The sequence below is a fragment of the Mustela erminea genome, chromosome 7 (assembly GCF_009829155.1).
Source record: "Mustela erminea isolate mMusErm1 chromosome 7, mMusErm1.Pri, whole genome shotgun sequence".
Lineage (NCBI taxonomy): Eukaryota > Metazoa > Chordata > Mammalia > Carnivora > Mustelidae > Mustela > Mustela erminea.
Window position 1 is genome coordinate 12,083,940 of NC_045620.1, and position 27,827 is coordinate 12,111,766.

At 52.7% G+C, this 27,827-nt stretch overlaps 1 protein-coding gene across 2 annotated transcripts in view; it reads left to right on the plus strand.

The window, feature by feature from the left end:
• PREX1 (phosphatidylinositol-3,4,5-trisphosphate dependent Rac exchange factor 1) overlaps positions 1-27,827 on the plus strand; it is a 176,228-nt gene that overhangs the window by 90,264 nt on the left and 58,137 nt on the right. The window contains exons 5-10 of one of the 2 annotated variants that reach the window (XM_032350412.1): positions 163-264; positions 9,176-9,337; positions 16,198-16,331; positions 23,095-23,213; positions 24,841-24,990; positions 27,100-27,247. In XM_032350412.1, coding sequence (XP_032206303.1) covers positions 163-264; positions 9,176-9,337; positions 16,198-16,331; positions 23,095-23,213; positions 24,841-24,990; positions 27,100-27,247 — 815 coding nt within the window. The remainder of the gene's footprint in view (positions 1-162; positions 265-9,175; positions 9,338-16,197; positions 16,332-23,094; positions 23,214-24,840; positions 24,991-27,099; positions 27,248-27,827) is intronic. The other variant, XM_032350413.1, reaches the window with a different exon arrangement.

The window sequence follows — 27,827 nt, forward strand, 5'->3', positions numbered from 1 at the left end:
GGGTGACAGATGATGCATATTTCCATCTCCTCTCGGTGTTGCTAAACTGCCTTTAAGGTCTGCAGTTGTGTTTTGAGAGTGCTTCCCCTGCTTATTTGAAGGTGGCCAAATGCCTCTGCCGTCCCTGGTGGGTTGTAATGAAGGTCCTCTGTCCCTTTGCAGAGCTGCATGCTCCTGGGAGGCCGGAAGACCACGGACATCCCTCTGGAGGGCTACCTGCTGTCTCCGATTCAGAGGATCTGCAAATACCCGCTCCTTCTCAAGGTGAGACAGTCACCCGACTCCTTTCCCTGGATTTGAGGAACTGAAAGCCCAGCTCTGACTGGCTTACGCAAAAAGCAAAACTTGGTAGTTAAGCGGCTGAGACGTGCAGGGACCGTGCTGGCTTTGGGCCAGGCTGGAGCCTACCAGGACCCTGCCTCTTTGGGTTCAGTTCTGCTTTATATTCGTCTATGGTAGCAGATGGCTGCGGGTCCTCTGGCCGCACACCTCGTCAGGTTCAAGGGCAGCGGGAAAGTCTTGAACCTCTCTTCTAGTAGCTCTGACTCAAGGCCCGAGAGTCACTCAGGCTTTGGCTGTCTGTGGCCAGAAGAATGTGATGTTCTGAATAGTTTGGGCCCGAGTCACGTGGTTTAATTTGGACCAATTACATGAAGCCTTTGCTTGTGCCATTTACCCATCTCCCACGTGCTTAGACTCACACTTAACCCCGGAGGCGAGGCACTGGGCAGTGCGGGGCTCTGTTCGGTTGAGACCTAGTCTAGGGCGGTGCACTGGGTGCTGTTATGTTCTAATGGGCTGATACCAGGATCAAGTGCTCCCTGCGTGATCCAATCACACTGAGCAGATGAGCTCTAAATGGTGCCGACTTACGGCGTGAGCTCCGACCTCCAAGCCTCACATGATCCTGTTGGCCACAGGCCCATGGGTGGGGGATACAGGACCTCCCCATCACAGCCCCGGCTGTTTGTGGAAGAGGCTGGGGGCTGCTGACTGGGCCCAGTGCAAATAACCAGCCACCTGCCATCTTTATCTTTGATTTGGTCTCGGTGGGACCGACTGGGGGAAGGTTTGCTGCTCGTGTGGCAGCCCAAGAAGTCATAGTTCTCAGCTTCCAAGTCGGTGCCTGGGCAGATAGATCCTCTGCTGGGGGGATGGCTCTGCCACCGCCGCTGCTCTCTGCCCAGGGTTTTCAGTGCTTAGAAATGGCGGCTTATTGGCCCAAGCATCCCCTGGCTCCATCCCGAAGGCCTTGCATCTGACAGCTGTTCCTTAGGGTCCCCGCTGGGGGATTAATGTGGCTGGTGGCGCCTCATTCCTGCACCTGTCTCTCATGCATGGGGCCACATGCATCCGCTCCATGAACTGGAAGGCGGGGGGGTGGGTGGGGAGGATTACTAGGGCACTCTTGAACTTGACTTTCTGCTGGACAAGGTGGGTGACCCTTGAGTCTGTGAGCTGGACCAGACCCTCTCTGGGGCTATCAGCCCTGTCCATGACCACAGGCCTGTAATGTGTGCAGCCACCGTTGGTGGGACGAAGTTCTCTCTGGCTCTCCTCTAGCCTGCTACTGTTTGTTTGTCCCCGGGATCTCAAGAGGACCGTCTGTGGTGGTTCTCGTAGTTGCTTTGACCCTCAAATGTTTGAAATGCTGCGTGTAGCTGGCTCTTTACCTTGGTACAGGAAAAGCTCCTAGAACTTGCAAGTTGCTAGCCTGTGGATTGAATTGGACCTATAGATCTGCTTTGTTTGATCCGTTCGGCATGTTCTCCAAACTCAAGTCGGTTGCCAGCCTTTAAGAGGTAGTACTCTGTGTTGGTTTAGGGCGGGGGTTGGCAAAGCGGTGGCCCGTGAGCCAGATCTAGCCCGTGGCCTGTTTTTGTACAACACATGAGCTGAGAATGATGGTTACATTTTTTAAAGCCTTGTTTAAAAAGAAAAGAAAACCCAAAAAACAAAGAAGAATATGTGACAGAGACCGGATGTAGCCAACAAAGCCTAAAATATTTACTATTTGGCTGTTTATAGAAAAAGTCTGTTGACTCCTGGATTAGTGCCAGGCTTTATAGCCAGAGGCAGCTTGAGTTTGAACTCTAGATCTGCCATTTACTGGCCACCTGACCTTAGGCGAGTCACCTTCCCCGGCCTCAGTTACTCAGCTGTGGTACAGGGTTTGTGTTGGTACAGACAGGGCTGTTAGGATGGTTGAGCATTTCCCCCTTAATTCTGAGAACGACGTGATGAGGGAGGCTCTGTGATTAGCCCCACTGGAGAGACTGAGGCACAGAAGAAGGGGCCTCTTCACAGTGAAGTAGTGGGAGCCGTGATTTGAGCCCATTCTAGAGGCCCGCCTTCTGACCACTAGGCCGTGCTGCCGGTTGAGCACTTTGGGGAGTCAGGCTGCCAAAGCCCTTGGGTTTTGGGAACGCCGACCCTCTCCATTCTCTAGGTGGGGGTCTGGGACGGTTGGTGGCCTTGTTTTTTGTGGCTTAGTGGCTTCTCCATTCTTTTCTTCCCGGGGTTTCAAATCTGGAGCATCTGACCCATTAGTAGAAATGCCAGCTCCAGCCCCAGCGCCCAGCCAAGGCCCCCTAGGTGTTAACCCTTTGGTTTCTGGTTCTCAGAAAAGTCCAGGGTCTCAACAGGTGCTTGGAGTGGTAGTTTCCATGACGTATTTTAACAACCAGCAGAGCCGGACCTGTGTGTGTGTGTGTGTGTGTGTGTGTGTGTGTAGACTCAAAGCTCACAACGGCAGGCTCAGGCATTTCTGAGGCCCGCTTAGGCCCAGGGGCTTCCGTTTGGCCTGGTGGGACTCTCGGGCTCTGGATTCCCAGGAGAGCAGACAGGGAGGAATGGCACCGGCTGGCAACCCGAGGGGGAGTGACTGCCCACAGGAAACGATGATGAAGCCAGGCTGTGGCCTTGCTCTCCTGACCAAATGGCTGTTTACTCGCTCTGTTTCCTCAGTCTCCAGCTGTGTTTATCTGGAGCTCCGATAGCACCGGGGGGACCCGCCAGCAGGGCCTTCTAGTCCTCTGGGGACGTGCCATGCTCCCTGCCTGATGGGCTCGCTCAGTGTCCTGGCCTTCGGCACCCACAGCTGGAACATTTGCATCAGAGCACAGCTGGGACTGAGGGCAGTTCTTTATGTGCCTCCTGAGTTCCTCCTTCCTGTCACGTTTTCCAGAGGATTCTAAAAGACCATACCATGTGCCCAGTCCCTCAAGTGTCTCCACCTCTGGCCTCCGCATCTCTGACGCCCTGCAGATGTTCCCGTGGCCCTCTGAGCCCCCTTGTTTGAGCTGAACTCCGAATCCAGCAGGCGATCGGGATCAGGGAGCCCGGGTGGGAAGAGAGCGGAGGCTGGAATGAAAGCCTCATTGGGAACGGCCCCAAAAAGCTGAACTTGAACATTGCCTAAGAATAGCCAGAACATTCTATCTCAGCCTCCGGCCCAGGCTCCGGATAGACAGTCGGCATTTTTAGGCTTTGTTGAGTTTTCCGTCGACGTTTCCAGGGAAATGATTCAGGCTTGAGGTCATGCCCCTGGTGCTCAAATGACAGGTGCCTGAAGGGAGGCTGACTGTCACTGTCCCTTTGGGTTGTTTCCTGGTGATGCACAGATCTCATCGGGCCACTCACTGTGCCCCAGCTCATGGTGTGGCTCAGGACCCACAGTGGCGCCGGGGATAGCCTCTGCCCTTCCAGCTCCAGGCAGAGGGGGCCCCACGAGGGCCTGGTACCTAATGGAAGCCCGTTGAGGCAGGTCGAGGCAAACTGGATGGGCACATCTGTCCAGAGGGGGCAGCTGCCACCCTAGCCCCTCTGTTCTCCTTTGCTTCCTGCACCTGTGGCCACTTCCCTGCTGTATCCTTTGCTGGCTCCACACCTTCTGGGCCTCTAAGCACAGGTGGACCCAGGGCTTAGTTCTGGGGCCTTTTGTCTCTAGACTTGCTCCCAGAGTGGACTCAGCTGCCTTGTGGCCTTTAAAAAAATATGTGTGTGTGTGTGTGTATTCAGAAGTTGTGCAACCCTCATCATAATAATTTTAGAATATCGTCATCACCATCAGGAGAAAGTCCAGACCCATCAGGAGTCCCCGGGCTTTTCCCTCCTGCCCTGTCCCCTGGTAGTTACTCATCCACTTCCTGTCCCTGGGGCTCAGGACCTTCTACACAGACTGGATCATCTAAGATGTAACCTTCAATGTCTGGTTTCTTTCGTTTAGCGCAGAGTTTTCCAGGTTCACCCACATGGTGGCCCAGATCAGAGCTTCGTTCCTTTTTATGGCTGCATAATATTCCATTGTATGGAACCACATTTTGTTTATCCATTCATTCCTTGACGAATGTTTGGATTCTTTCCATTTTCCGGCTATTAGGAATAACGCTGCTATGAACAGCCGTGTGCCAGCTTCTTGTGGACACTCCCGTGACTTTAAGCCGTGTCTTTGTGTCCGACCTGCAGCCTGGACCTGTCTCCTAAGCTCCAGGCTTGTTCTCCTGCCCACTCAGCTTCCCCACTTGGATGTCAGACAGGCATCTCCTGCCTAACATGTCCAAAACCGAATGCTTGGCTCTCCTCTTTCCCCAGACCGGGCTTCCCTCCCTGTCACCCCCTTGTCCCCATTTCCGTACATGGCCTTTCCTTTCTGATGGCTCAGGCCAAACTTGAGCTGTCTTTGGCTCAGCCTACATCTAGTCTCGTAGGAGGTCCTGTTGGCTCTGGCTTCGGTTCTATCTTGAGTCTAGACTTTCTAGCTCCTTCTCTCCATCTTGCTGCCAGGCCCTTGCTACAGCCCCCGCTGGGTCTTCCTGCCTCTGTCCTTGTCCTCCACGGTCTCTTCTCAACCCAGCAGCTAAGCCCAAGCCAGTTCATGTCACTTCCTGACTCAAGACTGGCGGCTCCCTGTCACTCAGATTGAAATCCAGATTCCCCATCATTGTCACCTGTAAGGTGCTGCACATTGAAGTTATGTTTTATTTCCTGACCTCCCCTGCTTCTTCTCCCACGCCCCTGGCTTTCTTCCAGCTACATTTGTCCCCTTGCCATTCTCTGAACACAACAAACATGTTCCTGTGTAGGGCCTTTGCACTTGCTCCTTCTTCTGGGACATCATTACGGTAGATACCCCGAGGCTCACTCTCTAATATTGTCAGGCCTCTGTTGCTCAGTTGTCTCCTCCTCAGAGAGGCCTTGCCTGACCACCCAGCTGTAGCGCAAGTGCCTCTGCCATTCTCTGTCCCCAACCCTGTTTTTATTTTTCCTTCACTGTCACATTCTGTTTTCTAACTCATGGTGCACAGATTGATTTTCTGAATCCTCATTAGGCTGTCAGCTCAGCCAGGGCCAAGGTCTGGGCCTGTTCTGCTTGTTGCTATTCACCTAGAATGAGCCTGGCACATAGTAGGTGCCCCCCCCCCATTGACTCACTGAATGACTATGGAAAATGCCACCCTAGTGTGACCCACCATTCCTAAATCCAGAAATTGGGACGTTCAGGTCCCTGATAGTACCTGATTTCCAAATGTCAGCTTGGTTCAAAACTTGTCAAGCGTTGCTGGGGTAAAACAGGGCATGTCCTGGAAGCCGTCTCCTGGGGACAGCTGCTTGAGTGGGCTTGTGGCAGGGGCGCTGTCTGCAGAGTGGCTGCTCAGGGTATAGCCTTGGGGCCCTGCAGGGACTCCTGTGTGTCTTGCACTTCTCACATCTGTCTGCGGGTGATAGAGCTGTCACCCTCGCTCAGTATGGACACCTTGCCAATCAGTTGTTCCCTCTGTCTCCCTAGCCACCCGGGTGTGGCAGGGTGTGGCACCCCGGGGGATGGACAATGGTCCATCACCGGGGAGGTGTTGGCATCAAGTCTTGGTGGAAGGGGATGGCTGGGGAGTGGCATGTTCCCCGGAGTGGGGACATGGACAACTTGGAGCTCTCCAGAGGGTGTTAGGTGGCCCATGAAAGCCTTTCTGTATGGTGAGTGGTGGGGGAGGGAGCCCTGGAAAGCAGTGCAACCCGTAGTGAGATGTTCTTTTCTTAGCAAGTCCCCGTGTGTCTTCCTGAGTCCCTCCAGCAGAGTTATGGTCGGTGCCACAGGGTCAGGCGTTTGGGAGGCCGTTTTATTTACTCATCAAGGCTTGTCGAGTAACTGTTATGTGTAAGGCATGGTCCCAGGTTCTGGAGATAAAAAGTGAACAAAATGGCCCAGAGCCTTGCCTCTGGGGGACTGGCATTCTGCTGGGGGAGACAGCAGAGGGATGGATAGGAAATGAATATACTTGCAGAGCTAGCAAGGGTTCTGTGGGGAAAATATCTCAGACCAAGAGGGTTGGTAAGGGCCAGAATGAGGGACTAAGAGGGTGACATTTGAGCAAACACCTGGAGGAGGTGAGGAAGGGGGCCTACGAATACCTGGGGGAAGAGTCTGCTAGATAGAGGGAAGGGCCAGTGCAAAGGCCCTGTGGCAGGAGTATATCTGAGGAACAGTGAGGTGGCCAGAAGATGATCTGAGGGAGTGGGTGAGTGAGGCCAGAGAGGTGGTGAGGCCACATTAGGCAGGTCCTTGTGGGCCACTGTGGGCTGTTTGTCTTCTCTGAGTGTTGTAAGTGCCTCAGGAGCGTTCTAAGCAGGGGAGGGACAGGGTCTCACCTCATTCTGACAGGATCCCTCTGGCTGTGTGTAGAGAATGGATTAGGAGTGGGGGGTGGGGGTGGGGTCCAGGGAGTTGACTTCAGGGGTCCCGGTGGCAGCTGGCTGGACCAGGGGAGCGGGGGTGGGTTCGTGTTGAGATTTGCCCCTTCACATGGTTTGCCATTTCCACTGAATACTTTGGGTCATGCCTCTGGAGTTCTTCTCTGACTCCGCTGTTATGAAATGAGCTCCTTATCTACCAGGGATCTGGCACTGATTGTCACCAGCTTGCTGTGAAGGCACAGGAAGGCAGCGTTCTCACTGTGGCCCTGGCCGCAGTGCCCACCCTCCCTCCTGCCTCTCGGGCTGAGCGCTGACACCTTGCCCACAGCTGCTCTGACACCCAGCGCCAGCTCAGGCTCTTTCCTGTGTGGAGAACAGCGGTGGCCTCGGACGCTCCTGCAGGATGGGGCACCTGCTCTCACCTCTGGTTTTTTTTCAACTCTTCAGGTCACAGTCTCCTTCCCCTTCCTCTGTGGGAATGCCTCCTTTGTCGGAGAGAGGGCTCCGTCTCCCCCTTCCTTGCTTCCCCTTTGCTGTGTCCCCAGAACATAGCAGGTGCTCAGTGAACCCTCAGGGGCCTGACATCGCAGAACGTCTGGTCTCCGGGACCATTAGGACGCGTCCTCCAGAAAAGAGGCTGTTGGTTTCCAGGCGGGGACAGAAATGACATGAATGGAGAGGGGACGTGCTAGAGTTGGTTTTCTGCTCCGAGTGCTCTGAACAACGCGCTGGCGGCTGTCCCAGCCAGCACGTGTTGTCAGACGACAGACTGAGGATGGCTGGCGTAGACCGGGTGCTTACCAGGTCCGTAGTTGAACTGCAGAGGCCCTTTTCCTGGAGGATCGGATTCACCGTGCCCGTGAACAGAACCAGACGGTCAGGCTCACATCCAGCTGTGCCTCCATTTACTTTCTGGGGGCCTTGGCTCTTCTGCCTTAATCTCCGTCACTGTTAAAGTGGATGATAACGGACCCTACCTCGTCAGCACAGAGTAAAGGCCGAGTGGGCTGTAACTGCTACCGCCCCTCCTCCTCCTTCTGGCGGCCCTCCTCCTTCTCCCCGTGGCCCTCCTCCTCCTCACAGTGGCTCTCCTTGTCAGTGCTTTTCAGCATGGAGGGCGACTGGCCCAAGGTCACTCGTCTACAGAGGGCAGAGCCAGCCCTGGCACCCAGGTATGACCCATCAGAGCGCCATGTCTGTGATTTTCAAGGGAGCAGAGAGGTGGGGAAGATACTGGAACCGTCGGGCACGTCTAGGTCAGATGGTTAAGGAGGCCTGTCTCTGCCGGCACGGCACTGTCCATTGAGTGATTCGGCTGGAAAATCTTCCCTGCATCTGGAGGTCCTGCCAGCGTCTCCCTCTTCTCTCTCTCTCTCTCTCATGTAGCGTGTGGCTGATGCCCTCTGATGACGAACCTGGCCTTCAGCACGGTTCAGGCCTGCCCTTGTGGCGGGGGTGGGAGGTGGCAGGGGGGTGGAGGGCCATGGAATCGGGCCCACCGGGAATAGCCAGTTGACAGGGTCTGTCCTGGTCCCTGTGAGGTGGGTGTTTTTACACCTGCTCTCCCAATGAAAAGACTGCACTTGGTTGGGCTCTGTATCTGTGACCTCCTCTCTGACCTCCTGATGTCTGTCCTGTCTCTGTCTTCCTTTTTGTCTTTCTCATTTACTCCCCTCCAGTCGCACTGTCTCCTTGCTGTCCTCCTTCTAGCCCATCAACGCTTCCACATCAGGTCCTTTGCATTTGCTCTGCGCTCTGCCTGGCACAGTCTTCCCCAACATTTTTGCAGAACTCCCTCCCCTGCTTTACCCAGAGTCTCTGTTTAAATGTCACCTCCTCCAAGAGGCCTCCCTGACCTCCCCATTTGAAAGAGCCCCTCCCGGGGCCCCTGGGCGGCTCAGGATGAAGCGTCTGCCTTCAGCTTAGGTCATGATCTTGGGGTCCTGGGATCGAGCACCACCTTGGACTTTCCCCTCAGTGGGGAGGCTGCTTCTCCCTCTGCCCATCCTCTGGCTTGTGCTCTCTCTTTAAAATAAAATAAAATAAAATAAAATAAAATAAAATAAAATAAAATAACAGCTCCCTTCCCAAAACCTTCTAGTCTGTCACTCTGATTTGTTTTCATAGTATTTATCACTGTCTGACATTGTACTGTGCACCTGATTTTTCTTTATTTTGGCCCATCTCCTTTACAAGAGTGTAATATCCACCAGGTGAGGAATTTTTCTCTGTTTCATATACAGATTTGTCTCCAGGCCCTAGAATACTGCTCTACCATGAAGAAGGTGCTTAGGGACATTTACTGAATGAATGAGTGAGCGAATGAGTGACTGAGTCCGTGACGCTCCCCCCCGCCCCCACCTGCCAGAACACCCTGTCTGTACAGAGCAGAGCTGAGATCTGGTGTGGGGCCAGGTGACCTGGATGCCGTGTCTGGGGCCCTCAGAGTGGACCTCTCTCATTCCTGTCCTCCCCGGTCCCCTAGGAGCTGGCCAAGAGGACCCCTGGCAAACACCCGGACCACCCTGCGGTCCAGAGCGCCCTGCAGGCCATGAAGACCGTGTGCTCCAACATCAACGAGACCAAGCGGCAGATGGAGAAGCTGGAGGCACTGGAGCAGCTGCAGTCTCACATCGAGGGCTGGGAGGTGCGGCGGGGCGGGAGGAGCGGGGTCCCGGGCGTGCGCGACTGCAGCTCTGCGCTGCGGTCTGGGTCCCAGGCTTCAGCCTGCATGGTGCGTTTGGTTCGGCCTCCAGGGCATTTGAAAAAAAAAAAAAAATTTAGTTATTTTGCAGTGGAATCCACATGAAAGTCTAGAGTTCCAAGTTTCTTTAGAAAAATCAGTAGCTCTGGGCCCTTACTTTCCATGCCCACAGCCACGAGAGCTTCCGGTGTTCCTCAGTCCCCGGCACCTCCCGTTCCTTCCGTCTCTCTCTTTCACGTGTTGTCTCACCTGCCTGGTGTCCATAGGCCCCAGTGCTTTTGGCGCCAAGGTCCCCCGTAGTGCTTATGGGTCTGGGCCAGGACAGAATTCTGGCTCTGATGCTCCCTTGCTGGGTGATTCAAGGCAGATGTCTTAACTTCTCTGAACCTCCTGTTTCCTCTCTTCCTGGCACACAGTAGGTACTCAATAAATGCTAGGGGTTGATATTACATTACTATCATCATGCTTACGGGGCTCTGGGATTCTTGAAATCTTTTCATGGTGCATGCGTTTAAACCTCCTTCCTTAGATTATCAGAGATTTCCTACAAATCTGTGGAAGGAAATGGGGAAATCTGAATAAATAAAAAAAAAATCAATATCAGAGTCAGTGCAGCTGGAACGGGAGATCAAAAGCAAAGATGAAAGACTCCTAGATTACTCTCTGAATCATCTGCCTTTGGGTTTTCTGGCGCTTGCTACTTTTGGGATTTCCACTTTTCTTCCCGGTGTTCCGGAATCCTGAACGTGACTCCGTCTCACTGCAGAGATTGAGAGTCTGGCTGTTGCGGGGGCGGGGGGAGCTGCTTGCAGTGGGGAGGCGGGTAGTGTGGGTTAGCGCTGGCCACATACCCATCCTCTTCCCGCGGGGCCTTCCCGTCCTGCCGAAGCTGGGGAATGGAGAGCCGCATTTCTCGGTCCCTCCTGTAGTTCAGGTTTGGGATGTGATTGACCAAAATCAGGTCCAGCTGCTGGGGATTTGGCCGATGGAGTGGATATAGAGCATAGCATGGTCGTGTTTGGCTCTCTGCGGTAGCATCAGCAGAGGGGCCGGGCTCCAGCTTCCTGGGTGTTCAGGGACACGGGACATTTGCTTGTTGTTGATGGCATGGGTCGCGCAGGCAGGGGATGGCTCTGCAGCTGACCTGCAGATGACCTGCAGCGGCTGTCTCGGGCCTGGATGTGGCCTGGGTCGTGTTTTCCTGGCGTATCCACTCGGGCCCGTGTGTGTGACTCTTTCTTTTCCCAGATGGGGCCGAGGCAGTGGCTCTGTAGGGGGGTAGGCCAGGTAGACAGTGTTGGTGGTTTTCTGGGAGCCCTGGTTTGGATTTCGGGCTCTCCTAGACCATCCGATAATTAAGTAAACCCCTTATTTCTTTCTACTTAAAATACATGTAGCTTGGTTTCTGTTTCCTGTGACTGCAAATTGCTGAATGTCAGGTGTGTTGGTTAGGGTGTGTTGTCTCAGGACTCATGTCAGCCCCAGGATGTCAGAGCTTCCCCTTTGTCTCTTGAGGTCCTCTTGGCCTCCCCAGCCTGGTCCCATGAGAGCAGGAGCTCCAGGCATCACTTTGTGTTCCAGAATAGCGGGAGACAGAGGCGTGGCCAGGGCATGCGAGGGAGCTCTTCTCCTCAGTGGAGGAAAACCTTACCCAGAAACCCTGAAGACTTCCCCTTTCATCTCACTGACCAGTGGGTCGCACGGCCACTTTCAGCCATGCTTACCTAAAGAGCAAACAGAATGAAGGATGTGTTTAAGCCTGTTTGGGCTTTGAGCTTCCTGGCAGCCAAAGTGAGGAGAGCGGGAGACATAAGTTACTCAATATTTATTTTCAAAAAAGGAAGACAGAGCAGTTCTTCTGGGAGACACAGAGTTTCCTGGAAGCCAGCTGAGAAAGAAATCTCTCCCATGGGCCCCTGTGGAGAAGAGGATTGAGCAAGCCCTTTGGCAGCTGAAGCAGAAGTGTTTTCTAGATGCCTACTTCTGGGAAGAGCCTCGGGAAATAAGAACTAAGGATCTTTGGGGGGCCCTTTTAGACCCTGAAAAACCTACAGTTGGAGAGTGACCCTGATTTCGGTCACTGTCCTGGGTGCTGTAGGAGGTACACTGTGCCAGAATAAGAATTGCTGGCAATGATTGAGCCCCTGTTACATGTCTCCAGGACAAAGGGATGGGTGCTCTTATGATCCCCATTGGACAGCTGAGGAAACTGAGGCACAGTGACTTGGTCTGGAGGTCCAGCCCTGTAACTGACAGTCGGCCCTGCCTCAGGCAAGTTTGTCCCGCTCTCTTGGCCTCCATTTGCCTTGGTTGTCTAATCTGAGTAATAAAATCTCTTGAAGGTATCTCCTAAAGCTATTCTTTTTTTTTTTTTTTTTTTAAGATTTTATTTTATTTATTTGTCAGAGAGAGAAAGAATGCACAAGCAGGGGGAGCGGCAGAGGGAGAAGTAGGCTCTCTGCTGAGCAAGGAGCCCCATGTGGGACTCCATCCCAGGATCCTGAGATCATGACCTGAGCCGAAGGCAGACGCTTCACCGACGGAGCCACCCAGGTGCCCCTGGCCTGGTGTCATTCTGAGGATAAAGTGAAAACTGGAGTATGAATGCTTGTTGGAAAAAGTAAAATGGTTTTCTCTGCAGTAGAAAGTTTTCTTCTGAAAGTGTATTTACTGAAGTCCTCTCTACTCCCCATGTGGGGCTTAAACTCACAGCTCCGAGATCAAGAGTCACACGCTCCTCTGAGCCAGCCAGGTACCCCTGGAGAAAGGTTTTTAAATGCAGTTTGATCCTTAAGGCGAGTTGTAAAAATAATGTGTCATAGCTGGAAACAATCCTGGGTGACAGTGAAGCTACTTGTAGTGTCTCCTGTTCTGTAGTTACAACCTTGGGGGACAGTGTGAGTTGCATGTAGTTTGTGGTGAATGGCGGTGGTTACAGATCCTTGCTTCTGATAATCTTCCTGGTAATTACTGATCTTGCCATCTGACCTCTCGTCGCTCTGTTTAGATGGTGCCATCTCTAGCTCTTGGAATATGGCTGGCAGGGGACTCATTGTGGGAGGAGGGAGGGTCTCTTCCTTGGCTGCTTAGTGGCTGTGGGCTTGGGCTTGCATCAGGAGTCTGATCTCCGATTGCTGCCTCTTCCCCCGCCCCCATCCTTCCTAAGCCGCTTGTCCTTTTTAGTCGGGAGACTGGTTTACTTAAAACCAGATAAGTGGGGCCATAAATCCACTTTATCGAGGGGGAGGAAATAGCAGGATGTCGCAATACCTCGGAAGTGAGTGAAGGAGCCAGCTCCCTTTGCGGGGAGGGGTTCTTCATCCTCAGTTTCCCCATCTGAAAAGTCTGGGTAATCGCAGCCCTCCTTCTTGGGTCCCTTGAGGATTCTGGAGGGAACGCATGCTCAGCGCTCGGAAACAGGCTGCCTCCCTGGCTTGGAGTAAATGCTCTATAAACTCTGAGAGGAGCTGTGGCCGCGGAGCAGGGTTTCACTCTTACTTTTTTTTTTTTTTACAGCTCATGCCCAGTGTGGGCTGACCCTCCTGCAGAGGGACACTCAGGAAGCAAGCTCCACAGACTTCTGTGTGAAACTCACAGTAATAAAAAAAAATACATGTTCTTAATAAGAACGAAATGGGACATACTCGTCTCACTGGCTCTGGAAATGCTGGTTTGAGAGATTGTCAGTTGCCCACACCCACGAGGGGACAGAAGGAAACAGGAGCGAGGAAGCATAAAATTGTTATTAAAAAAAGAGAGAGAGAGAGAGAGAGAGAGAGAGAGACAGAGAGAGAGAAGTTGTCATAGGCCCTTCTACCCTTCCTGGGACGCCTTGTGCTCCAGGGGGCTGTGGTCTCTTCCCCTTTGGAGACCCCTGCTCTAGACCAGTTGTCTCATTAAAAAGCCCTTCAGGTTGTCAGGTTACCTTCTTCTTCTTTTTTTTTTTAAATTTTTTTTTTTTTAAAGATTTTATTTATTTATCAGAGAGAGAGAGAGTGAGCACAGGCAGACAGAATGGCAGGCAGAGGCAGAGGGAGAAGCAGGCTCCCTGCCGAGCAAGGAGCCCGATGTGGGACTCGATCCCAGGACCCTGGGATCATGACCTGAGCTGAAGGCAGCCGCTTAACCAACTGAGTCACCCAGCGTCCCTGTCAGGTTACCTTCTAAGGGGCAGCTATCTCTTCCCTGCCCCCGGGTGGGAGAGGGACGCCATCCTGTCTGGGTTCACATCCCAGCTCGCTTACTGACCAGCTGTGTGACCTTGAACAAGTCACTGCTCTGCTCTGTGCTTCAGTTTCTTTGTCTGTAAAATGAGAGCCGTTGTAAAGATGAGCTGGATTGGTGTAAAATACTTAGAACCGTGGGGGCGTGTGGTCAGCTTTTCCTGTCCCCTCTCCATGTTAATGCTCCAGTTCGAGGGAGTCTGCGCTGTCCGCCAGTCTCTAGCCCTGGCTGGTGGACACCATGGTGCTCAGCCTCTTCCCTGTGTGTCTGATCCTAGATTACCCCGGACCCAGGTTCACGGATTCTAGGGAGACCGAGCCAGCTGGGCTTCTCAGCAGGGCTGGGGCGGACGGGACATCCCCCTGCCATGTCCTTGGCAGTTCACGTGTATTTGCTAGGTGGTCTTTGGCTAAGGCTGGAGGGGCAGTTTCCCAGGCTGGGTTCACTGATCTCTGTGGTCCCTGGACATTGACAGGTCAGGTGTAGTCCAACGTGACGTCAGGGTTTGGGGCCCTGTAGCCAGGCCAGGTGCCAGATCCACGTATAAGTGGCTAAAGTCCCCCTTTGGAGGCTAGCAGACTGGAGCAGTGGGCATGAGTGAGGTGAGGGGACCAGGTGGGGAAGCAGGCAGCCTCTAGGCACTGCTGAATGGCTTCTGCCCCGAGCCGGCCCATGGGCCATAGTTAGAGCCTCATCACCCCAAGAGTCACGCTCACCCTGCTGGCGAAGATACTGGGGGTCCATGGGCTCCTTGCCACAAAAGCCCTGAGCCCTGGTGCAGCGGGCTCACTCCCTGGCTGGTGGCTGTGTGTGGAGTCTGGTCCCTGGCCGCAGCATATGGGCGTCTATGCTATGATTTCTGTTAACGGGCGCACGCTCCTGCCTGAGGCTGCTAGCCCTTGACCACAAAAAGCGGGTTTCCCAGGACCCCAGCTGGGCCCCAGAGGCATCTCTGGCATTTTTGGGTAATGAGTTTGCTGTATTCAGGGGACACAGCCTGAAACAGGGGAGACTGCAGTGGGCAGTTAGCAGAAAGCCCGATTTCTGCATTTCTAGAACCAGTTCCCCTTCCTGGGTCTCAGAAATAACTGAGTCAGCATCCGTCATTGGGGTATTGACTCCTCTTTGGTTCTGGGTGTCTCATGTTTGGGGAAGGCGACTCTGTGCACACTTCTCCCTCCCTCTCTCAAGTTCATTTCACGTGTCATTCTTCCTCCTCTGTCTTCTGCAGGTCAAACGAGCTTCCCTGAACCCCTCTTTTGTGTAGTGTCCCTGGGGCCTAAGTGTCAGAGGTACTCCATTGTCCGCCTGTTGCTGGGCTCGGTGCTAATCCTGATGTGTGGCTTCAATTACATGGTTGGCTGCTAAAAAGAGAGAGGATGGCATAAATGAGGGAGAAGTTGATTTCTTAGTAGCAGAACAGGCTGGCGGGGAGGGCGTGACAGCTCCTTCCAGCCCCAGGTTCCTTCAAGCTTCTTGCTCCACTGTCTGCTACAATGTATGCCACCACTCCGGCTGGCGTCCAGCCTGTGACAAGAGGGAAGGGAGGGAGAGGAGAGGAAACTGTTTTCTTTCAAGGAAATAGTGTAGAAATGGGGTGCATGGGCCATGTGTCAATCACGTGACCACACGGGCACAAGGGATGCTGGGAAATGGAGTCTCTGGTTGGACGGCTGAGAGCCAGCTGAACTCTGCTCCCGCCACAGGGGAGGAGCCTGCCCTGCTGGCATCCAGGGCCCTCCTCGCTGTGTTTCCAGCCTCCTCTCCTGTAGCACTTGGAGAGCTCTGCGCCCCACCTTGGTCCTCCTTGAGCTCCAGACAGACCTGTGCGGTCGGGTCCCCCTGGAGCCTTTCCTGACCCCCTCAGTGGGAACATCACCGAGGTTCAGATAACTCCACGGCTGGCGAGCATCCTGGCCGCCCCCGTCACTTAACACGGATGGCCCCCTGGAGTTTGAGAACTGTTTCCATCTGTGTTCATGGCTGTAGCTAGAGGAGCTGCTCCAAGAATCCTGCCCTGATGGTGTGCACACTGTGTTTATCTCCTGCTCTACAGGCATTTACCGAGCACCTGCTGTGTGCCCGTAGAGGGTGACAGGGGCTGGGGAGACCGTGGCAAATGCTTGATCATGCTCCATAACGCTTCCTGTGCTTATGGAAGTGGCATTCTATTAGTGGTGATACCTTCACAAGTCAAGACATAAATGAGGAAGGGTAGGCAAAAACAAAACAAACATGAAAAACCCCAAATCCCAAGCAAGAACCGAACCAAAATAAAACCGGATGCCAGCTTGGGCTGGGTGGGTCATTTCCCCTCCCCGAGCCCAGCTTTCTCTTCTATGACATGGGCTTCCCCTTGTGCTCCTCCCGGCATGGTTCCGGTGTGCTCAGTGGGCAGAAGCCACTGATGAGATTGTTGGGATTTTTCTGTCTGCTGACAGATTTCCTGCAGTGGCGCGTTTAGGTTTTAGGGGGCAAGTGAGGCAGTGGTAGGTTCTGGGTCTGGGAAGGAAGGGGATATCCCCGAGTGCTCTCCTGGATTTGCCAACTCATTCCCTCTCCCCTTGTCACTCTCCCAGGGCTCCAACCTCACAGACATCTGCACCCAGCTCCTCCTGCAAGGGACTTTGTTAAAAATCTCCGCGGGCAACATCCAGGAGAGGGCCTTCTTCCTCTTTGACAACCTCCTTGTCTACTGCAAGCGGAAATCCAGGTGAGTTGCTGGGGCTGGGGCTGCCCAGGTGGGCCTGGAGGCAGGGATTCCGCGGGACCTTGACTGTCTCTCACAGTGACACCTTAGGCTTGTCACTTCCCTCTCTTGGCCTCCCTTTTCTCTTCTGAGTTGAGGGGCTCAGGGGATCAGCACTGCCTAATAGAAATATAATGCGAGCCTCACATGTTATTTAACATTTTCTAGCAGCCACATTAAAAAAAATCAAAAAGAAACAGTCAACGTGAATTTCAATAATGTATTTTATTTTTTCCAGTGTATCTGTAAATGTTATTTAATGTCAACAACCAGTGTACTATCGATTTTTGAAAATCATTAGGAAGGTATTTTGCGTTTTCTTTGTACGCGAAGTCTTCAAAATCTGGTGCCTATCTTACATTTTCAGCACATCTCACGTCATACTAGCCCCGTTTTAAGTTCTCAGCAGCCACAGTGGCTGTATTGGACAGTGTGGATCTAGACGGTCATAGAAATTTGGGGATTCTTTGTGACACTAACATCCTCTGATTCTAAGATCCAAAGGTGGGGAACTGAAGGGCGCAGGGCTCTCTCATGTTAAGCTTTTTGGGGGAAAGGATAGTATCTTTGTCACCTTTGTATTTTTCCCTGGAACTTCCTAGTTTGTAGAGTCAAGGAAGTGGATGGATAGGTGGGCGGGTGGTAGACACGTCCAGACACGTGCCTGATTGTGAGTGTGCATGTTGGGATGTGTGGGCAGATGGGAGGAGGCATGGGTGCATCGGCGGGGCTCGGAGGGTGAGTGGATGGTGGATGGAAAGGGGCGGGGACGATTATGGATGGATGTGTGAACCGATTTGCCGATGTACGAGTGAGTAGACGAAGGAGCAAGTGGGTGGGTGGTTGGGGGTGTAGGAGACGGCTGGATGGAGGCATGGACAGAAAATTGGGCCAATGTCTGAGTGTTTGGTAGTTGGAGAAGTAGATGAAGACGCGATGAGCTGGCAGAGGTGTGTTCAGATGTAATGGTGAGTTGGGGCCTTCATGTATGATATTTAAATGAATGGGTTGGGGGAGGGATGGTCATAAAATGGTCATAAAATAGTAGATAGAAGATCAGTTGGGTGGATGGATGGATAGATGGTTGGTTGATTGGTGGTTGTTGGGGTGACTGGATTCTGGGATGGAGGGTTGGGTATTGAATGACCACGTGGCTGGATGGGTGGGGGGGTGGTTGGAGAGAGGGATACTTGGGAGACAGAGGCGTAGGGGAACGAGTGGCTGGCTGGGTGGCCGGCTGGATGGCTCTCTGGCTGGTGTGGCTGCGTGGGTAGTGGACTGAGAGATCCCTGTCTTTTCAGTTTTCTGAAGAAGCCCTTTTGAATCTTCTTTCCTGTTACCTTATTTTAGGGCTGAAACAGTGACTTTCCAGAGACTTCTTTACTCCTTTATCTAGGAAAAGCTAAGGCTGAGGGGAGGTCCAGACCCTGGCGCCTGCTGTCAGCATTGCCTCCACCTTCCTCTGGGCTCCCGGCACGTCACTTACTGTCCCTGAGCCTCCTTTTCCTTCTCTGTTTCTGCTGGCCTCTTCAGGTTGTCGTGAGGAACCTTTTCACGAGATGAATGATGGCGTTCCTTGCGTGTCTGGGGGGAGCTTTTCTTTCTCTTCCAGCCTGACCTCTCTGAGCCTCAGTTTTCTCTTCTGTAGAAGAGGGGTGATAAACCCCTTCTTACTGTAGAGTTTGATGAATAGCCAAGCTCCTTACAGTTCAGTCCCTGGTCGCACTTCTCTAGCTCTGACTTTGCCTTTCTTTCCTCCGTGCCCTTCTGTGCAGAATCAGGTGATCATATGCCTCTCAGAGCGATTGTGGGGAGCAGAGGTGTTAGGCGCGCCCGGTACGTAGTTAAAGCTCACAAAGTCAGGGTTAGCTGCTGTCCCCTTGCTGCTAACCTGCCTCCGTCCGTGTTGGGTTCCTGTTCACGCACAGGTGCAGTCCCAGGCACGCAGTAGGCGCTTCAGCCACGGGCCCCTTCCCGCCTCTGCCCTTCTTCCCTGTTCTGGGTTTGGTCCTTCTGGTTGAAGGCCTTGGCCTCCTTCTTCTCCCGTCTTCCTTATTTGATGCTTTATTCCTGCCCATTCTGTTAGGTCTCTCTGCGTCTGTCTCGTGTCCCCTCTGGCCGCCCCCCCTTCCCACGAACATCCCATTTTTCCTTCCTCCTTGCTCCCTGCCTGTTCTCGCTGGGCACATCCTGGGAGTCCTCTGCCCCCCACTGCCAGCCGCCCGGAGCTGTCTGAAGCAGGCACTTTTCTCAGAACACCAGGGGCTGTAGAAAACAGAATGTCCCTTCAGGCGTGTGTGAGTGGCTCCAGCTCCGGCTGGCTTTGCTCATCTGTCGGCCGCTGGCCCTTCCTCCGTCAATGTGGTCGCACCTGTTGGAGCAGTAGCGGCCGGGGATGCTGCCGCTGCTAGATTCCATGTGGGCCTTCTGGGGCTGGCCCTGGGGCTGCCGTGAGCTCTTTGAAGGCCGTTCTCCATGCCAGTTCTGTGCGTGAGCCAGGCCGGCTGGAGGGAAAGGGCACATCTGTCTCCTGAGGGAACGTGGCTGGTGGCCAGTGTACTCGTCTCGGGATGGGGAGCCAGGGGGCCGGGTTCCAAGACGGGACATCCCAGAGGGATTGGGCAAGGGTGGATGGGGCTGCCGGCCTGACTGATGTGGTCACAGGAAATGCCTGTCACTGCTAGGTGTCTGCCGACTGGTTTGTCTTTGCCTGGGTCACGCGGGGCACCGCCCATCCGGCACACGGGTCAGGGAAGGTCTCTGACTCAGAGTGTTTCTGGCCCAATTTGAAAGTAGAGGCTCCTTGGATATCAGAAGCGGAAGGAGTGTTCTAGGAGCCCACCTCCCCATTCTTTGGAATGGGAAACCGAGGCCCCCAAGAAGAGAACCCATGACAAGCTCCGTCTCTAATACCTCGAGTGCTTGTTTGTGTCTTAGAGGTCGCAGTACTTAGGGACACTGAGACCCTGCCACTCACTGGCCAAGCGGCCTTGGGCAAGTTACATCAGCTTTTTGTGTCTCTGTTTTCCTGTCTGTTCAATGGGGATAAAAGTAGTTCCTATCCAAAAGGATAGTTCTTATAGATGAAGTACGATACAACATGGAAATTGGTTAGAATAAGGCCTGGCACATGTGTGGAAAGGAGAAGAATTGCCCCTCTCTGTCTTCCTCTGGGGGCTCTCGCACCCCACTCAGACTTCAGTCGGGCCTCAAGCTAGACTCTTCATTTTCCTCACAGCTCCTGTCCCAGACATTTTCCTCTGAGTCTTCCTCATTCGGAGTAAAGGGCACTTTGGTTGACCTTGATGCTGACCTGCCTCACCCCACACCCACTTCTTCGGCAAGTCCTTTCCATTCTGTCCCCAAACTTTGGCCAGAACTTCAGTGTCATTCCAATAAGAACTCCAGGAGGGAGTTTTCGTGTACGTATGTGTCAGTGGTTGTAAAATTTACCTGGAAACACGAACATGGCCTCCACCGTTTTGAAAAAGGGCAAAGCTGGGGACCTCGTGCTTCTGGAAGCCCGGCTTACTCGCAGCTGAAGTGATTAAGACAACGTCGTATTAGTGTCAAACCAAAGAGTTTAGTGGACTAGAAGAACTAGTTCAGCAGTAGACCCCCATGAAAGTGATCATTTGAATTTCAACAGAGGTGCCAGTGCAGTTCAATAAATGATGCTTGGTTCATTTGGTATCCCATGGGGGAAAATGAGTCTTGACTATCAGCTTATACAATGCATAAAAAGCCAACTTCGGATGGATCATAGATTTAAATGTGTGGGGTAAAGCCATCAGGTTTCTAGGAGAAGGCATAGGAGACTATCTTCACAATCTGGCGGTAAGCAAAGATTTCTTAAGTAGGACAGAAAGTGCCATTCTAAAGGAGAAATGGATTCATCAGATTATGTTAAAATTGAGAACTGCTCATCAAAAGACACTGTGACGAGTGTAAAAAGTCAGCTAGGGATTAGGGATCTTTGCGATCCATATAACTGACAGGGGATTCACATCCAGAATGTATCAAGAAGTTCTAGAAGCCAAATTTGGCACTCTGTCCCTTTTTATAAGTAAAGATGTATTGGTACACGGCATGCCCATTTGTTTTGGTGTTGTCCGTGGATGCTTTCCTGCATCAAGGGCAGAGTGGAGTAGTTAACACAGAGACACGGAGCCCCTCAAACTGAAAATGTTTACTCTCTATGTGGCCCTCTTCAGAAAACATTTGCTAACTCTTGCTAGAAAACATTAAGAAAAAGATAACCCAACAGAAAAATGCTCTAGAGGCAGTCCTTTCACAAAAGCCCATGGCCCACAGGACTAAATGGCCAGTAAACATGAAAAGGTGCTCAGCCTCGTTACTCACCAGGGACATGCAAATGGAATGTTTAATGAGCCACTACTCTGTGCCCACCAGAATGGCCAATACGGAAATTAGCTACAGAGGATGGGGAGCCACTGGAACGTTGCTACTCTACCAGGGACGGGGAGAAATGGTGCAACTCCTTTGGGAAACATCTTGGCATTCTCCGGGAAAGGCAATCACGTGCATCCCTTGTAACTCAACAGTTCAGCCCCTAGGTCGATCCCCTGTAGAGATGTGCACATGTGTTCTTCATAAGACACACGCAAAGACAGTCACGGCCGTGCCAAACAGGAAGCAACCGACATACCTGTCACCATCACCCGTGGTCATTCCATGTATGTGAAGTTCCAAAACAGGCAGAGCGAAGCTGTGGGGTCATAGGTCAGGAGAACTGTGACTGTTGTGGGGGGGATGGGGAGGGACAGGGCAGGGGGTTAGTGACTGGGAAGGGGACATAGTGGGGGGCTTTTGGGGTGTTTACAGTGATAGTAGAGGTGTGCTCACTCTATGAAAGTTAAATGAGCCACATCTTTCTTTGGGTATTTTTTTTCCTGTGTGGATTTTATACTTTCATGAAAAGTTCAGAGACGCTTGTATACACATGTACCCGAGTAGGTAGGCCTGGGCAGGCGGGTGCAAACCATTGCTCTGCTCAGTGGCTTCTAGTTCCCCCTGCTTTCTGCTGGCTCCACCTGCAGTCCCTTCTCTGCCACAGGGAGTCCTTTATAACCTAGATCAGATCGTGTTCTTCCGCTGCTCAGACCCTCTGCGGCCCCCACCTCACATGGGCAGGAGGAGTCCATCTTTACCATGGTGCACAGGATCCTGCAGGATCTGGCCCATGTGGCCGCTCTGACCCCTTGCCCACACTCGCCCTTGCCCACTCGCCTTCAGCTGCAGCCAGCTCGGGGCTCCTTGCAGCTTGGCATGGGGCTCATGTCCTCTGCCTGGAATGTTCCTCCTCAGATACCCTCCTAGGTTCCTCCCTCACCTTTCCAGGGTCTTTGCTCCAAAGCCACCTCTTCAGGGAGGCCTCCCCTGACCAACTCTCCCAGTTAAAATCATGTCCCCACCCTCCCTAACCATCGCCTTGCTTTATTACAATTGTTTTTACAGACTTTCAATATTTTAATGAAAAGCATATATATTGCATTTTTACAACATTCTTTTCATCAAGAGCTTGAGGTCTCTTCTTTGAGGATAAGTTCACCCTTTTTAAAAAATCTTTTTTAAAAAAAGATTCTTTTTATTTATTTATTCATGAGAGGCAGAAAGAGAGAGAGAGAGAGGCAGAGGCAGAGGGAGAAGCAGACCTTGGGGCCCCATGCGGGACTTGATCCCAGGAACCTGAGTAGAAGGCAGACGCTTAACCGACTGAGCCACCCAGGCACCCGAGAATAAATTCACTCTGAACACAAAAGCAACTTACCTTTATCAGGTCTTTCCAGAATAGTCACTTAATTTTCAGAGAGACAGCTCTCTTTCCAACGTTCATATGTCCTCACATGTACCCAAGTAGGTAGGCCTGGGCAGTTTGCCCAATTTCAGTGACAGGTGCACATCAGGCAAGCAGATTTGAGAACATGACCCACTTGGCGGAGCAGAGGGGCCTGCGCCTACCCCAGAGTGGCCTTCAAGCCCTCAGATTTCATTCTCTGCTTTATTTTAACCACACATTTAGCAATCCTGACGTAACTTGTCTTTGACTTCTCTGCTTAGCGTCTGTCTCTGTGCCCCCTCCCCCCTCGTATTGGACGATGAGTTCTCAGAGACTGTTTTTGTTCACCGTTGCAGACCCAGCGCCTAGCACCGTGCCTGGCACTCAGTGGGTGTTCTCGGAAGTGCTTGTTGAATGCGTGGTTGCGTGACTCCTTTTGGCCCCAACTTGGCATCCTCTCCATAGGAAGGACTGGTCAGATGTTTGTTGAGTGACTGAGCGAGTGGCTGATGGACCTGGGTGAGGGCATGAATGGTGGGCAGGGGGATGTGGATGGTTGCGTGGACTGCCTACTCCAGGCACCCTTCTTCTCTGGTCTGCTTTGTGGCAGTATCCTCTGTTAGACACTCTGAGAGCCCCTACCGACCTTATCGCCAAGAGGAATGAATTTCTGCTGCTTCTGGTTAGTTTCTCATCAAAGTTAACTGTTAGCTGTGGCTCTGTGAGGTCAGCAAGGCCTATTTTCCAGATGGAGGAACTGCACCTTGGAATGGGGAAGAGACTTGTTGAAGCCACCCAGCCACCAGCCGAAAACCCACACTCCTGCCATCTCCGGGCGCCCTTCCAGATTACTGCTCTGCTTCCCTTTGCTCTTCCGAGCCCCGTTAGGTGAGATATAGGGGTTGTTGATGCGCCCCTGTCTTTCAGGGTCACCGGGAGCAAGAAATCCACCAAGAGGACCAAGTCCATCAATGGCTCCCTCTACATCTTCAGGGGTCGAATCAACACTGAGGTCATGGAGGTGGAGAATGTGGAAGACGGGACAGGTAGGCCCTTGCCCCAAGGCCCACCTGACCCCCGCCCCACCTGCTCCGTGGCACAGTCTCTGTTTCAGTTTTTTCTTTTCTTTTCTTTTTTAGCGGTTGGGAGGGGCACAGGGAGAAGGAGAGAGACAATCGTAACAGGCTTACGTGCTGGGCTTGGAGCCCCATGTGGGGCTTGATCTCATGACCCTGAAATCATAACCTGAGCGGAAATCTAGAGTCTGGTGTTTAAGTGACTGAGCCACCCAGGCGCCTCTTGTTTTTTTCTTTTATTTGAAATGTAACCTCCCAAAGAGAAGTATCTAAAACATATGCACATCGAGTGAACACCTGGGTTGTCACCATTCAATCAAGTCAGTAAGTAGAACACTGTGTGCACCCCGAGAGCTCCTCACACACCCCTCTTTGGCCACAGCACCTCCTGCCCCCCAGAAGTGACTGTCCAAATTGTGTGATGACCATTTTCTTGCTTTTTTTAAAAAAGATTTTTATCTCCCAAATATACATTAGTAAACATCTTTTTTTTTTAAAAGATTTATTTATTTATTTGACAGAGAGATCACAAGTAGGCAGAGAGGCAGGCAGAGAGGGGGAAGCAGGCTCCTACCAAGCAGAGAGCCAGACGTGGGGCTCAATCCCAGGACCCCGAGATCACGACCTGAGCCGAAGGCAGAGGCCTAACCCACTGAGCCACCCAAGTGCCCCTGCATTAGTAAACATCCTAATGAAAATTTGTTTCAAAACTTTATTTAAATAGGTATATCATTATATGCATACTAAGTGGGTCTAAATATGTACATGTAGTTACATAGATATTGTTTTATGAATCTATTTAAAGCGTTGTGAGATACTGTGTGTTCTTTTGCATCTGGCTTTATGCTTCTGCCTGGAGGGGTCTGCAGGGTGTTGGTCCCCTCTGCTGTGTAATGCTCTTATTCTGCCGTTGGTGATAGACATTTGGGTCATTTCTGCTGTTGGCTATTATGAACGGTGAGGCGGTGAGCAGTCTTGTGTGAACCTCTTTGTGTATGTGCCGTTGAGCTTGGCGAGGGCAGAAGTTCCTAACTGGTTTTGAGACACAGACTTCTTCGGCAGTGTCACAAAACCTATGGACCCCTCCTTGGATTTAGGGTATGGACAGCTTCCACTTTCCTGGAAAATGACAGCCCGTTTTCAAAGAGGATGGCCAGTCCCCATCCCAGCCAGTGGTGTGTAAGGGCCCTGAACTTGGCATTGTTGGCCTTGCACTAGGTTTTAAGTAGCCCCAGTGTCCGGATGAGATGGGCAGGGAGGCTGGGATGTATTCCCAGGCTCCAGGACTCCTGCATTTGTACCCAGACTGTGGGGTCCTGAAGCCCCTGTAATTGGTGGGTGTGTGTGTGGCGGGGCGGGGGGTGTCTTTGTTTGCAGATCTTCTGTTCTTTGCAGAGAATAGAGAGGAGAGGGAGTGAGTGTTTGAAGAGTTGCGAGTTCAGCTCTCAGACCCTGATCCTGCTGATGGCCCTGCCCCCTGTTTTTCTGGAGTGAGATGTGCTGATCCCATGACCTTACTTTCAAGCGAGTAGTGGGGAATGTTCAGAGTTGTAGGCTGAGTCTGGGCTGACCCACCTTTGCCTTCTGCCCCTGCCAGCGGATTACCACAGCAATGGCTACACTGTCACCAACGGCTGGAAGATACACAACACGGCCAAAAACAAGTGGTTCGTCTGCATGGCCAAGACCGCGGAGGAGAAGCAGAAGTGGCTGGACGCCATCATCCGTGAGCGGGAGCAGCGCGAGAGTAAGTACGCCCTCTCCTGGGCCTCCAGCTCTGGGGGCCTGTCCTGGGATCCTGGGGTGTGTATGGCTTCCGCTAGGCTGGTCACTTCTGCCGAGGGAGGACTGTGTCCAGGGAAGGGCCCTAGGCTACAGGACGCGGGTCACTGAAGGGGCAGAGAGCTTTGGGACTGTCTTAGAACTTGGTGGTATCTTGGGTCACCTGAGGGCATCTGGTAGTGCCCATTTAATAGATGGGGTGACTGAGACCCAGTGGAAGGGACTTGCCCAAGGGTCAGGGGTCATATGGTTGGTCACCCTGGTTCTTGGTACCCTTCACCCTTGTGGGCTGGTAGCTGAGACATTCCCTCCCTGCCTCTCTCTCCCCCACCGGTCTGTTACCTTCAGCTGGGCTTCTTTGTGCTTAAGACTCGGAGTCTGCCTCTGGGAGGAGGCTCTTTGGGGGTTTCTTACTAACTGTGGTCCCAGATCTCTCTGGGCCCAGGCTCCCCGGAGGCCCTTGCATAAGTCGTGCGGGGCTGGGTATGGTAAGGACCTGGGTTGTTGTGCAGAGGTCTGGGAAAAGGGATATGTGCTATGTCTGGGGGTAAATTACTTAAGTTTTCCAGATCTCAGTGATGCCATCTGATAAATGGGGATAAAAGTTCCTACTGCACAGGGTTGTTGTAATGGTGCTAAATGCAGTTTGGATTTGACCATCCTTGGGAAATTTGACACGTGATCCTTATAACCCTGCCTACCCACCCCCGCCCCCAACCTTTGCAAAGGAGGAAACAGAGGCACAGTTATTTCTGTATCTGCAGCCTTCTACTTGGGTGTGTCATAGGACCCTCACACTTTCCCTGTCTAACCAGAACTCCTAATTTCCACCATCTCCCCCCCCACCCAAAGCTGGAGGTTCCCCATCTTAGTACCTTGTTCCTCCCTTTGCCTGATGCCTCAGTTTGCGATTCTTGGTCCCATCCCTGATTTCTGCCCACTCCCCAGATCCAGTATATGGAGTCCCTTTACTTCCGCCAAATCTGCCCACTTCCCTTTCCCCGCCACGTCCATCCGTGAGCAAGTCACCGCCATCTCTCAGGACTATGGGCACCTCAGGGCTGGAACCCTTGTTTTTCCTTTTCCCTAGAGAAGCTAGATTTTAAGTTTTCAGGTGATATTTCTTGATTTTAAATTTTGTATGAAAAATGATGCAGGTGGCTTTAAGCCAGGCTACTGAAACTGGCCCCTTGTCGGCAAGCTTGTGAGCTCTGAAACTGGTCAGGGCTGGGTGTGTGCCCAGGATGGGGGGTGGGGTTCAGGGGTGTAGACTGGCCTGGGTGTGGCTGATCCGTGTCTCTGTGGTTAGAATGGGGGCCTGTGGTCCACGCAGGGTATATGTGGTCACAAGTAAGGTGTGGCCTCAGTGGGCCTCAGTCCTTAGAATTGGGTGTTGTCTAAACTGTGACCTCAGGGCTGGGTTTCCAGGGGGTGGTGCGTGGCTCATGAGCACAGATGTGGAGCCAAACTTTCTGGGTTCAAATCCTGGTTCCGCCACTTCTAGTTGGGTGAACTTAGATAGCTTCATTCCTCTGGGCCTCCATTTCTTTATTTGTGAAGGGGGGATAACTTGGCCTTACAGGTTTCTTGAGGATTAAGGGGCACATAGTAGGTGCTTCCAGCATTTTCTCTTGTTATTTGTCATTGCTGTTGTCAGGAGTGGACAGGGTCCAAGCAGAAAACGTAGGCAGGGATCGAGTCAGGGTTCTCTGTATGTTGTCTAAAGAAATGGGCAAATTTTTATCCCTGGTTGGAAGGAAGAACTCAGTAGGCTTTCTGATAACCTCTGAATTTGGAAACCCACGCTCATGTTGAAGGGTTGAATGAGCTTGACTGCCTGTTACCCTGGAACTTAACCTCTCTGGGCCTCGGCTTTGCCGTCTGTGAAATGGGGGAACCAGCCGCTCCTACAAGGTTGTGCAGGGAGTCACTGGCAGGTGCCTGGAGCAGGGGCTGGCACTCTATGAGGGCTCTGTACGTGACCCCGGTGGGGGCTTCCAGGAACTGCGGGCCTGCCCCCCTCTGCTCCCCAGGGCTGGTGCTTGCCTGGGTGCTGACTGTGCTCCCTCCGTAGGCCTGAAGCTGGGCATGGAGCGGGACGCCTACGTCATGATTGCGGAGAAGGGAGAGAAGCTTTACCACATGATGATGAACAAGAAGGTGAACTTGATCAAGGACCGTCGGAGAAAACTGAGCACCGTCCCCAAGTGCTTCCTCGGCAAGTGAGTGGTCCCAGCTGGGCCTCCGTGGGGCTCTCGCGTTGGTCCCAGGCAGCCGGTGCGCCAGAGTGTGCCTGCCTGGCTCTTCCCCAGGAGCCCTGGGGGGCAGAGCCACTAAAGCACCCCGAGTCCTCATTTAACAGACCTCAGGAGCCAAGAAGGATTAGTGGGGGCCCCATATTGGGTCTTTCAAATGTTTCCTTCCAAATTCGCCGCAGAATGTACATTTTATGCTGTCACCGGTGCACACATCCTGTAACATATGACTGAAGCCAGTTTCACAGAACTTACCATGCTGGGCATGCTCTGAAAGTATTTGTGTCTTTTCTGTTCTGTTTTCTATTCTGTCTTGTCCTTTGCGTGTTATTCGTTTCTTCTAAGAAATGATGTGAAGCCAGATGGTGCCATTGATTTCACACAGTCCTGATGGGTGGCCCACCATGGACTGGGACGCTGCCCCCACACTCACAACAGGACCCCCTATAGACAGCACAAGCAAAGAGGTTCTGAACACAGGGAGGGCACGTGGGAGTTGCCGGAAGCGCCGCAGAGCAGACGTGGGTCTTGGCATCAGTCCGCGCGG